Raw genomic sequence first — 12,971 nt, 5'->3', positions numbered from 1 at the left:
CAAGTCAACATCTCACTGTTTTCTGGTTGTACCAAAAAATAATCAACTAGCAAATAATTTCTCCTCTTTAAAAAAGAAAAAGCATTTACACTTAAAAAAATGGGATGAAGTGGAACTTCCTCCTACTTAAATATGTTTTAGGAGCTACTAACAAACTTGGGTTTACAAAATAGTTGATAAAAGATTCCTCTAGATTGTACAAGAAGAAAGAGATACATGACCCACTGATAAGACATGGTTGTTGTTGTTAAGTGCCATCGAGTTGGTTCTGACTCAACTACCCTGAGTAGCGTCTGGTGAACTTGAACAGCTGACCTTGCAGTTCAAACTGACCTTGCAGTCCAGTGCATTTACCCACAGTGCACAAACATTAATCAGACCTGGTTTCTTTCTCTCTTGCTTTATCAGAGGCTGGGCTCCTTGTTTTTTAGTTTCTCCATTTTCAGCAGGCAAATCTTCAGTTCCTTGGTTAGCCACTTTAGCCTGTTCCCCACCCCACCCCACCCCTTTGCACATTTTTCTTCCTTTCCTGCTGCCTTTTTTGGCTTTGTTTCCTTTTTTTGCAGGAGCAGCTTTAGTTGACAATCTCTCCACTCTTCTCTTGTTTTCTTTACATTTACATTTCTTTACATGCAGTCCATACTGAGGTTGTAATCGCTGATCTGCATCACTAAGTATTTTAAGTTCTCTTCACTTTTGTCAGACAAGGTTGTATCAGTTGAGTTCCTCCAATCTTGATGCCACATTCTTCATTTAATCCATCTTCTCAGATGATTTGCTCAGGATACAGCTTGAATAATTATGGTGAAAGGATAAACCCTGACACACACTTTTCCTGAGTTTAAATCATTGAGTATTCTCTAGTTCTGTTTCAACGACTATCTGCTGGTCTATGTATGGGTTCCTCATGAACACCATTGTGTCCTGAAATACTCATTCTTCTCATTGTTAGCCATAGTTGGTCATGAGCTACATAGTCAAAAGCCTTTACATAGTCAATAAAGCACAAATAAACAGCTTTTGGGTATTTCTGCTTCCAGCATGATAAAATTTGACAAGACCAACAGCATATTCATTGCACATACCTTTTTAAAACAACATAAAAGGTGACTGTACACACGGACCTCTCCAGGTGGAATATACAGGAGTCAGATTGGCTATATCTGTGGAAAGAGACAAAGGAGGAGCGCAATATCATCAGCTGAAACAAGGCCAGGGGCAGACAGTGGAACAGATCATCAATTGTTCATAAACAAGCTCAGGCTGAAGTCCACATTGAAGCAAAGTGTCTGCAAGTAAACTTTCAAAAAGTGGGGGATGCCTGTATTTTCTTTGTACTCGTGTTTTTCCTGTTGTACAAAATTAGGTTGGATATATGTATGTTTCTTAGATATATATAGGTGTTTGTGTGAAATTTCAAAATGCATTTGTTAAGCTGATTTTATTTTGGCCAGCTAAAATGTCAGCAAAACAAATTGCTCCTTAGGACTACCAGTCAGGAGTCTAATTTGAGCTTAATTTATTTATTCTGGTTATTTCTTCATTACTTACTTAGACGAGCTCGCTTTTTTTTTTTGTCAGAATTGTTACTGTATATGGCCTTTTAACCTTTCTTACTCTTAGTTTTGATCCTATTGATGCTTCTAGAAAATTGCACTTCCATTTTTGTAGTTCTTCCATTGATCTTGTTAGCAGTTCTAACTCCTAGCAACCTCTGTAAGGTTTCTGAGGAGGAACTGGTGAGTTTAAACCTCTAACCTTGCAGTTCTGCACTTACCCTCCATCACTATACCAGGACTCCTAGCCCACCTAAAACCCTCAGAGCAGGAGTAGGAAACTGTGAAATCAGTTTGTCTGGCCCTGCCAACGTAACCGCAATTTCAGCCATCTCATCAGGCATGAGTTAATTAAATGTTTGAGCAACTATAGCAGGGTAATTTTTTAAAAAAATTTTATTGTGAATTCAGTGATCGCTTTTATGGGAAAACATCAGCTTTACGAAATCATCCTATCATATTTCGTTTCATTGCAATGATTACAGTCCCCTCCATGCATCATCATTCAACAGTGTTTGCTTCTAGTCCCTCCCTCTTTTTTTGTTTTTTTTGTTTGTTTGTTTGGATGTACACCATAACACTCAGGAATATGCAGTCATTCAAACACCCAAAGTGCATACCCTGCAAACAGCACACAGCCCCTCTCCCTCCATGAGTCTAGAGACCCCAGCTGCTCCATCTCCACATCATCATCACTGCCTCCATCTCTGATGTCACTGTTTTTCTGGGTAGGGTCCCTCACTCCACTCTTGCTCTTCTCCCTTTATGGCCCCCAGGGACCTCCACTCCTGGACTGCAAGATCAAGCACTTCCCTCGTTTGTTACAAAACATCTACCTTTACAGTTATAGCAGGCTAATTTTTAAGTTAATAATTTTGTATGGTCCATAAGTGATGTTATAAATTTTGGTAGAAAGTTCCCCATCCCTGCCTGTCATTAAATACAGTGCCCTCTTTCTGCCACTTGAGCATAGATGTCTGTCTGTTTTAGTCTCTTAGTACTGCTGTTGTAGAAACACCACAGGTGGTATTCCTCACAGTTTAGCAGGCTAGAAGTCCAATTCAGGTCATTAGCTGTATGAGAAGGCTCTCTGTCCACTGTGGGGAAAGACGTTTTAGTTTCTTGGAATCTTTACATAACATCTATATTTCCTGTTTGTGCCTAAATTGCTGTGGTTTTGAACCTTAAATTCTCACTAAATGGAACAGATCATTACAGATTCAGTCTTAATCACTGCCTGGTACGCCTCTGCTTATAATTCAGTGGCTCTCCTTTACCAGCTGAATTAAATTACAAACTGTCCAGTTTGGTATTCACAGTACATTTTGACTTCAGCCTCCCTTTCTTGCCAGTGACTTTATTGCAGTATGGTCAATGCAGAATGAACTACTTGCCACTCGAGTGTGTATCACACTTTTAAGTTTCATTGTGAATGAGTGAAGGTTTACAGGGCAGATTATCAGTTTTACATTCAACAAATTATATTTTGTTTCGTTGCAATGGTTGTAATCCCCTCCCATGTACCATCAGTTAGCAATATTTATCTCTACTCCCTTTTTTGTTTTTGATGTACACATACAAAGCAAAAAATATAATTCATTTAGAAAAGCCAGCCTCCTGCCCACAGGCACACAGCTTTTCTCAGTCCATGGGTCTGGAGTCCTCAGCTGCTCTGTCTATGCCATAATCTCTGCCACTGTCTCTGTTGTTGCAGTTTTTCTGCGTAGGATCCCTCACACTAATCTTTATACATTTTCAGACACTTAGTATATTTTGCCCTATGTTAAACCTATTTGTGTGCTTTTCTTATATCCTTCCTGGTTTATTGTATGTTTTTTTTCACCATTATAACTTTGAAAATTCCTAGCATGTGTATATAAGTAACTGAATTATTGAGTGCCGTTGAGTCAGTTCCAACTCATAACGACCCTGCATCAGGTTTCTGAGAAGCAGCTGGTGAGTTTGAATCGCCAACCTTGAGATTAGCAGTCCACTGCTTATCCTACAGTGCCACGTCAGGACTCCAAGTAACTGGACTTACATTTTTCCTTAACCATGTTTATGAACACACACCAAATAGATACATTGTGGTTAAATCAACTGCATCAAATACTTTGTGTAAATCATCCAGATCTTCCGTGGTCGGGCAAAGTGAGATTAATCTGACAGGGTTTTTTCCTTTACCAGAAATATAAAGTGTCTGTGAATCATTTTGGGGGGTTATTTTTTCCAAAGTTTTTGCCAGTACATAAGAGAAGCCTGCATGTTTAAGTCCTATTGTGGCTCTGTAGGATTAGCACTGGACTGTAAGATCAGCAGGTCAAGCTCACCAGCCATTCCTAGGAAACCCTCAACAGGGCCACTTTGAGTCAGAACGGCCATACTTAACAACAACAACGTATATGGTAAAAAGTGAATGTGTTGTATGGGTAGCATTTTCTAGTCCAGTGCTACACAAAGACCCATTCTGTAAATACACTGCCTCCTTCAATGGGAAAGTCATGGTACCAAAATCATAATAATTATGATAATTGTTGCTAAATGCTGTCAAGTCAGTTCTAACTCACAGCAATTTTGTAAGAAGCACCTAGTGGGTTTGAACTGCCAGCCTTTGTGGCTCAAGCTGACCTTTTGGTCCAGCACGTTATCCTACAGTGCCACAATAACCTGATCTAAATAGTATGATTAGTGATATGTTTGATTTAAATTTTAGTGTAAGCTGCTTATTTAGTTATTGAGTAGCAAAATTTAGGTGTTGGCATCTGGTCTACACTTCCAGTAGCTTTGTTATTGTTGTTGTTGTTGTTAAGTGCTGTTGAGTCGATTCCGACCCATAGTGAACCCTGTAGAGGGTTTCCAAGGAGCAGCTGGTGAGCTTGAACCACTGACGTTGCAGTTCAAACGACTTTGCAGTCTGACGCATTCACCCACAGTGCCACACCAGGACTCCAGCTTTGTTATAGTTGACTCTTATCTCCTTTAAATAAAATTCCAGAAGTAATCAAAGGTTTTTAATGATCTGTTCTGGTGTGGTGCTGGTAGGATAAGCACTCGACTTCTCACTTCAGGGTTGGTGGTGCAGACCCACTGGAAAACCCTATAAAGGGTTGCTGTGAGTCGGAACCAACTTGACAGCACTTAACAACAACAGTAACTGTATTCTTAGTCATTGTTGGCTAACATCAAGTCAACCATCTGACTGTGACACCTCTGCACAGTGGAATGACGTGATGTTCCGCCCTGTACCGTCCCCGTGACTGTTGTGGTCCATAGTGTTTCTTTCACTGGCTTATTTTGGGAAGTTAATCATGAGGCCATTCCTCCTTGTCCCTCTAGTCTAGAAGCTCTGCTGAAACTTGGTCAGCATAATGACAACGCTCGAGCCTGTTCATGAGTTGCATTGGCCAGGAATGGAACTCGGGTCTCCCATGTGTGAGAATTCGACCACTCAATACCACTGCCACATGTTATTTGTTAAACAGATATTGCCAGTTGCAGCAGTCGCTTGATTGTTTAGCTGAATTGTAACTCTTAAAGCCTTCTTACAAATATTGTTTATTATTTCCTAGAAACTACCCAACGCTGGCCAATATTGAAAGAAAGAACAAGTTAAAACTTGAAAAGGAGAAGAGAGGTGCAGTGCTGATAACAACACAGTACGGGTGAGTTCTTGTAGGGTGCTTGCATTCACCTAATGCTGATTTTAACCGAGTATGCGCCTGGGATGGCGCTGTGGGTTAAAGCGCTGAACTGCAAAGTCTGTTTGAGCCACAAGGTCAGCAGTTCAAGCCCATCAGCTGATCCTTGGAAACCCTATACAGGGTCACTATGGGTAGGAACTGACTTAGGAACTGACTCGGCGGCACCTAACAACAACAATGCTTCTAAATAATAGGAAAGAGTATGGCACTAAAATTGAAAAATTTCTACTCTCCAATTCTGAAACCTTAGCCTTTGTAACTTTTTCACTTATTTTTTTTATTTTAGTAATATCTTAAATAGTAATACCATTTGTTATTGTTAGTGCCGTCAAGTCAATTCAGATTCCTAGGGATCCTGGATAGGATTTCCGGGCTGTAATCTTTACGGAAGCAGACAGTCTCATCCTTCTCCTGCAGAGCAACTGGTAGATTGGAGCTGCTGACGTGGTTAGCAGCCCCGTTGTGTAACCCACTAGGCCACTAGGGCCTTATGTAACACCATGTATGTATATGGTTTTCGTAAAGGTTGTTGTTTTGAAATGCTGTTGAGTCAGTTCTGACCCATAGCGACCCTTTCTGAGGAGCAGCTGGTGAGCTTGAATCACCGACCTTGCAGTTCAAATGGCTAGTCTTTTCTCTCCTTGTTGCCTAGAAAACAGTTTTCTTCTTCAAAGGCCACCCATTTTATCCTCCTGGGTAGGTATACACATAGCACATATGAAACAGGCTTTTTAAACTAAAACAAACAAAACAAAAGCCTCCCCCCACCTCCTCCCCAAAAAAAGACACTATCCTGCACTGTTGCATTTTTAACTGAATGACGTACTTGGAGATTGTCTCATGAGTATATAATAGGGGAGCATGGTGACTCTGTAGGATAAGCACAAGACAGGGAACCACGAGGTCAGCGATTCGAGCCCCCAAGCTATTCTGTGGGAGAAAGATGAGGCTTTCTGCTCCCACAAAGATTTAAAGCCTTGGAAACCCTATACAGGTCAGAATTGACTTGAAGATGCTTACCAACAACAACGATATGTAGTAAGCTTCTTCATGCTTTAACTGTATAGAAGGCTTCAAACAGTTCATGATAATATTCCATCATCTTTTAATTTCATTTTTCCATAAACGTTTTGAAGCTCCTTTGTACTCATTTTATGAGTGTTCTGGTAAAATGTGTACAGTTGGTAGGTATAGTAATAATGTTTATGTTAGGTTGGTTAATTCTGGTTTATTTAATCTTATATAATTTTACAATTTTGTTTTTACTGAGAGGTATCTTAAAATTTTCATCTGTGAATTTATCAAGTTCTTTTGAGATAGTCAATTTTGGCTTTATGTATTGTAAAATTATGCTATTAGGTGTGTTGTTGTTGTTAAGTACTGTGGAGTCGGTTCCGACTCATAGTGACACCCTGCACAGAGTTTCTGAGGCTATAAATCTTTATGGGAGCAGAACGTCTCTTCTTTCTCCCACGGAACCGCTGGTAGTTTCGAACTGCTGACCTTGAGGTTGGCAGTCCGACTCGTAACCACTACGCTAATGGACATTGAATTGCTATGTCTTCTTTTTGCACTGACCCTTTTAACATTGTGAAATATCTGTCTCTAATATAATACTTCTTGCAGTAACACCTACTATGTCTAATATTAATTAATGCTTTGGTCATTGAATTGAATATGTTATAGTTGGATTTTAGTCTTCCAGCAGTTTCTTTCTTTTGGTTTTTTTTTTTTTTTTTTTCTATTGCCCCTACTTATTCTTTGTTTCCTTTCTTTTAGGTTAGTTAAGCATTTAAAAAAATTCTGTTGTTTTCACTATTAGCTTTTTATTAATCTCCCCCAGCTTACATATAGCTACATTTTTATTATGCTTAATATAAATATTTTTAAAAAGATGAATTGTCCTTTCAGTGATTGTCAAACTCTGGAATAGTAGAACTGCTCCTTCGTAGGTGGGCTGAGGTGTAATGTCAGTTACCATTTCCTCAGAGAGGTTTTATATTACATACTGAGCACCAGGAGGGTCACTCAGGAGCCAGCTGTGGTCAGAGTCTTTTGGAGCAGCACAAGGCCAAGGAAAGTGGTGTCTCTCATTCTCAGAGGGATGGTGTGCAGGGGCAGAGACCTTCCCTGTTTTATGTGCTATAGCAATGTTGGGTTCTTAGCCCGGCACCTGTGGGTGGGCATCAGAGATTGGTCCATGCTTTTCTATAGAATTTGGAATGTATAATTAGTTTAAAATGAGATTTTTTTCTAAGAGTCATGGTGATCCCAAAAATGAAAGGATAACTTCTAGATTATAAAGATGGTGACTTTGCAGTATGTTGAGTTGGCAAACTATTTAGAAAACGTAATTATGAAAATTATTGTTGCTGTGTTAAGTGCTGCCGAGTTGGTTCCAACTCGTAGCGACCCAGTGTAGGGTTTGCTCTAAATGCAAAGCACTTTATGTTATCTTATTTCTCTTTGTATTCCAATGATTTCCATTCAACAGATGAAACAGGAGAAAGCCTTAGTGTCCAAAGGACACAGGTGGTACGTGGCTAAATTGGGATTTGAATCCAGATCTCTCAGTTTTATACTCCTAACTGCAACCCTCATTATTAATGGAAAAATGTCGTTTGCTTGATGTCTTAGTTTCCTAGTGCTGCTTTAACAGAAAACAAATTCATTCTCACACAGTATCTTTTTTTGTTGTTGTTAAGTACTGTCGAGTGGGTTCTGATTCGTAGTGACCCTGAATGGGTTTCCAAGGAGTGGCTTGAACTGCTGAGAAGTCCAGTGTTTGTCCTGCAGCACCAGTTCAGGGTACCTGCTCTAGGGGATGGTTTTCTTTCTCTGTCAGCTCAGTCTTCTCCCCTTTCTGCTTGCTTCTTTTGTACCTGTTGTTGTTGTCAGGTGCCATCGAGTCAGAACCTACTCATAGCGACCCCATGTACAGCAGAACGAAACAATATCCGATCCTGGGCCAACCTCACCACCGCTGCCACACTTGAGTCCATCAATGATGCCACCTGGCCAATCCATTTCGTTAGAGGTCTTCCTCTTTTTCTCTGACACTCCATCTTACCCAGCATGACATCCTTCTCCAACGATTGTTTCCTCTGGACAATATGTCCAAAGTACGAGAGACGAAGCTTAGCCATCCTGGCCTCCAAGGAGCACTCTGGCTGCACTTCTTCCAAAACAGATCTATTGGTTCTTTTGGCAGTCCATGGCACCCTCAGTATTCTCCTCCAACACCACAACTCAAAGGTATCAATTCTTCTATGGTCTTCCTTATTCACTGTCCAGCTTTCGCATCCATATGAGGCTATTGAAAACACAATGGCCTGGGTCAGGCATACCTTAGTCCTCAAGTTGACATCTCTGTTCTTCAACACTTTAAAAAGTTCCTGTGCAGCAGATTTACCTAGTGCAATAGGTCGTCTGATCTCATGACTGCTGCTTCCGCGAGTGTTGATAGTTGATCCAAGAAGAATGAAGTCCTTGACAACTTCAATCTTTTCTCCATTGATAAGAATGCTGTTTATTGGTCCAGTGGTGAGGATTTTTGTTTTCTTGACATTGAGATGCAATCCATATTGAAGGCTGTGCTCTTTGATCTTCATAAGTAAATGTTTCAAGTCCTCTTCACTTTCAGCAAGCAAGGTTGTATCATCTGCATATCGCAGGTTATTAATGAGTCTTCCTCTAATCTTGATGCCATGTTTTTCTTCGTAGAACCCAGCTTCTCATATTATTTGCTCAACATATAGGTTGAATAAGTATGGTGAAAGAATACAACCCTGTCTCACACCTTTCCCAATTTTAAACCATTCAGTGTTCCCATGCTCTGTTCGAACAACTGCTTCTTGGTCTAGGTACAGATTTCTCAGAAGTACAATTAAGTGTTCTGGAATACTCATACTTCTCAATGTTGTCCATAGCTTGTCATGATCTACACAATTAACCTTTGCGTAGTCAATAAAGCACAGGTAAACATCCTTCTGATATTCTCTGCTTTCAGCCAGGATCCATCGGACATCAGCAATGATATCTCTCGTTCCATGGCCTCTTCTGAATCCAGCTTGAACCTCTGGAAGTTCTCTGTCAATGTATGATTGTAGCCGTATCTGTATTACCTTTAGCAAAACTTACTCGCTTGAGATATCAAAGAGATTGTCCGATGATTTCCGCATTGCGTTGGGTCACCTCTCTTTGGAATGGGCACAAACATTGATCTCTTCCAATTAGTCGGCCAGGCAGTTGTCTTCCAAATTTCTTGGCAGAGATGAGTGAGTGCCTCTTGTGCTGCCTCACTTTCTTGAAAGATTTCAATTTTTATTCCATCAATTCCTGGTGCCTTGTTCTTTGCCACTTCTTTCAATGCACTTGGGACTTCCTCTCTGAGTATCATTGGCTCTTGTTCATATGGTATCTCTTGAAATGGTTGAACATTAACCATTTCCTACTGTGCTCTTTTTCATATTCAAAAGGTGATTGGCTTAAAACACACCCTACACTAACAGTGGCTTATATAGCAGAAAACCAATTCCCAAAATAGGATTTTAACCACAGATATGTTGTTGTTGTTGTTAAGTGCCATTGGGTAGGTTCTGACTCATAGTGACCCTGTGTAGGGTTTCTGAGGAGCAGCTGGTGACCTTGAACTGTTGACCTTGTGGTTCAACTGACTTTGCAGTCCGGCGCTTTAACTCACAGTACCACAGATGCTAATACAAGTACGGGTTTTATTTCTGAGAGAAGTGGTTAGGGTGGTTGAGAGAACACATGTTGAGCTGTTTGTGTCATTGTGCTAGGCCTAGGTTTATCCTCTGTAAGATGAAGACGTGGTATCTGATTCATCTATTTGAGTGGGTTATAAGTGTGGTCAAACAAGGTTCAGTATAGTTGGAAGTGCCTCACATCCAGTAAGGCTTCTGAAAACAAGTAGACAAGCGCTAATGCCCTGAGGACCTCTGTTAGCTTAGTGTTTCTGAATCGGGCTGCTAACCTCAGGGTCAGCAGTTCGAAACTACCAGCTGTTTCACAGGAGAAGAATGAGGCTTTCTGCTCCCGTAAAGATTTACAGCCTCAGAAACCCTGTACAGAGTCACTATGAGTCAGAACTGACTCCACGGCACATAACAACAGCTACAAGAATGAAAGAGTGCTGCCAGTTAGATCGAACTGTCCTAAATTGCACAACAAAGCCCGATTTCAGAGGATTTTCCATGGAAGAACACATGTATGTTAGAATTGCTAAAGTATGATATACTGTAGTGTGTTGTCCTTTCAAAGTTCTACCACAGAGTTCTCTGTCTGGAAACCATTGGATTTATTATATCTTTTTCTTGTGCATGTACAAGGTCACAAGTGATTCTTCTGACAGCTAGGTATCTTTTGCACCTAGAAGTCTTTCTTAAATTTTCTGGAAAGGTCAATAACTTTTCTGTTGATAACTGTAATTTTCTGATTCCAGAAAGATGAGGGGAATGTCCAGACATTCACAGGTGGCAGAGGTCAGAAGCCCTGGCAAACATCACAGGTGGAAAAATGTGAGAGGTGGACATAAAACAGCCACTGAATCAAGCAGTTCCTCGTGCAAGTCAAAATCTGAAGGTCCACTTGAGGCAAATGCTGATCCCCTGGGGATTTTGGCAAACAATGATTCTGGTAAGATAAACAGAAGACAAACTCACTTATGAGTATATGGGAAATGATGCTGATGGTAATTATTCACAGTCTTGCATGCAGAAGGTTTAATGTCAGGTACGGGTTGTCCATGATAAAGGATGGGGCGCCATTGCAGAGATTCCATTGCAAATCAGTTCCGACATAAGTAGAAAACCTCAGGGTTTTTTTTTTAAAAAGATTTTATTATTGCCTTTATTATAAATATATTCATAAGTCTGATCTTTATTTGTTTTGGGGGCTGGAAACATTGCATAGAAGCATACAGATATTATTAAACACTGTTGAGTTGGTTCTGATAGATGAGCTTGAACTGCCAAACTTATGGTTAAAACTGACCTTACAGTCTAAGGTATTAAACTGCAGTACCACATCAGGACCCCAAGCTTACAGATCGATTTTAATAAATATGTACATCCAAGGGGCTTTAAAAATTCATGGGAAAAAAATCCCATTAGCTTACAGTTTCCATTTTTTTCACAAACTTCAAAATTGGCTCCAGTGATGAAGAGTTGAATGACACTGGCATTTTGTCGTTTGCGGTTACAACTGCATGTGGGGAAGGTTCTGGAGCATTTGGGTTATCCCTGGAAATGAGAAAGATGCTTCTAGTCCGAAAACTAGTGAGAGTTGTCTATATGATTCTCTTCTTTTTCCTTCATATATTTTGTGGTAACATCTCACTGCTTCCTTCTTTTCATTTTTTTAAGGTTTTTATTGTGGATTGAGTGAAATTCACAGGGCAGATCATCAGTTTTACATTCAACAAATTATATACCTTATTTCATTATAATGATTATAATCCTCTCCATGTACTATCAGTTAATAGTATTTCTCTCTGTTCACTTTAGCTCTTTTTTTTTTTTTAAACATTCAGTTATATGTAATAATTTACACCAGCAAAGGGCATGTTCTACAAGTCTGCTTCCTGACTACCAGCTCTCAGTCCCTCTCTTCCCATGAATCTAGAGTCCTCAGCTGCTCTCCTCCATATCCCCATCTCTGCCTCTATCTTAGGTATCGCCAATCACTTCGAGCCTTTATCGCCCCCTCAATTTAGGTAGCCAGTGTCTAAGTTGCCCATCCCTATCTGCCCTGTGTACAGAGGGGATAGCATTGATACTTGATGTGAAGGCGCCTTCACTCTCTGTTGGTATTTAGAGTTACTACCTCCATGAGTATAGGTCAGGTTTGTCAAATTGTAGCAATTTACCCTTGTTTCCTTTATCAAAAATTATTTTGTTGTTTTTTTAAAAATATTCCTCTAATGGAGTTCTGACTATCAAGCCATTGAGGCTAGGTCCAGTGGGTACTATCTGCAACTTCAGGTGTTCTTGTGCGTCTCCTCTCACTCCATATCAGCTGTATGCTTCCATCTTACTGCTTCTTGAATCTACCTATCAGCTTGGGCAAAGCAATCGGCATTTGGGTCCTTGTTTTCAAGCAACTGAAGCCCCTGATATAGCTTAGAAAACTATATGTCTGTTAGTCTTAAAATGGAAACGTACATCTGGGAGTGAATATCTGAGAATGCTAACATCAGCAAATCATACGCAGCAACATATGTGGTACATATTATTAAGGTCGAATGATGTATTTGTTTTAATGGGAGTGTCTTCTCAAAAACATTATTCCAGCATATCTTTTTTGAATCTGGGAGGTGGGTTCATGTGGGCAGGCAGAATATGTTGTTGTTAGGTGCTGTCAAGTGAGTTCTGACTCATAGTGACCCACTGCACAGCAGAACGAAACTGTTGGATCCTACACCATTCTCACAGTAGTTGCTATGCTTGAACCCACTGCTGCCGCTACTGCCATTCCATCTCATTCTGCGGACGCTCTGCTTTACCAACCATGATGTCCTCTGTGAGAACTGGACCCTTCTATCATGAAACACATAGAAATCAAATTGACTACATCTGTGGAAAGAGAAGATGGAAAAGCTCCATATCATCAGTGAAGACAAGGCCAGGGGCAGACTGTGGAACAGACCATCAATTGCTGATACGCAAATTCAAACTGAAGCTGAAGAAAATGA

The 12,971-nt window shown here is 40.3% G+C and overlaps 1 protein-coding gene across 1 annotated transcript in view; it reads left to right on the top strand.

The window, feature by feature from the left end:
- The window catches only part of NUFIP1 (nuclear fragile X mental retardation protein interacting protein 1), a 52,809-nt gene that overhangs the window by 9,447 nt on the left and 30,391 nt on the right, over window positions 1-12,971 (top strand). Inside the window, exons 6-7 of the mRNA XM_006837684.1 lie at window positions 5,126-5,218; window positions 10,722-10,915. Coding sequence (XP_006837747.1) covers window positions 5,126-5,218; window positions 10,722-10,915 — 287 coding nt within the window. The remainder of the gene's footprint in view (window positions 1-5,125; window positions 5,219-10,721; window positions 10,916-12,971) is intronic.

Source organism: Chrysochloris asiatica, unplaced genomic scaffold, assembly GCF_000296735.1.
Source record: "Chrysochloris asiatica unplaced genomic scaffold, ChrAsi1.0 scaffold00022, whole genome shotgun sequence".
Classification (NCBI taxonomy): domain Eukaryota; kingdom Metazoa; phylum Chordata; class Mammalia; order Afrosoricida; family Chrysochloridae; genus Chrysochloris; species Chrysochloris asiatica.
The sequence above is the reverse complement of the archived record's forward strand: the minus strand, read 5'-3'. Positions and strand labels throughout refer to the sequence as shown.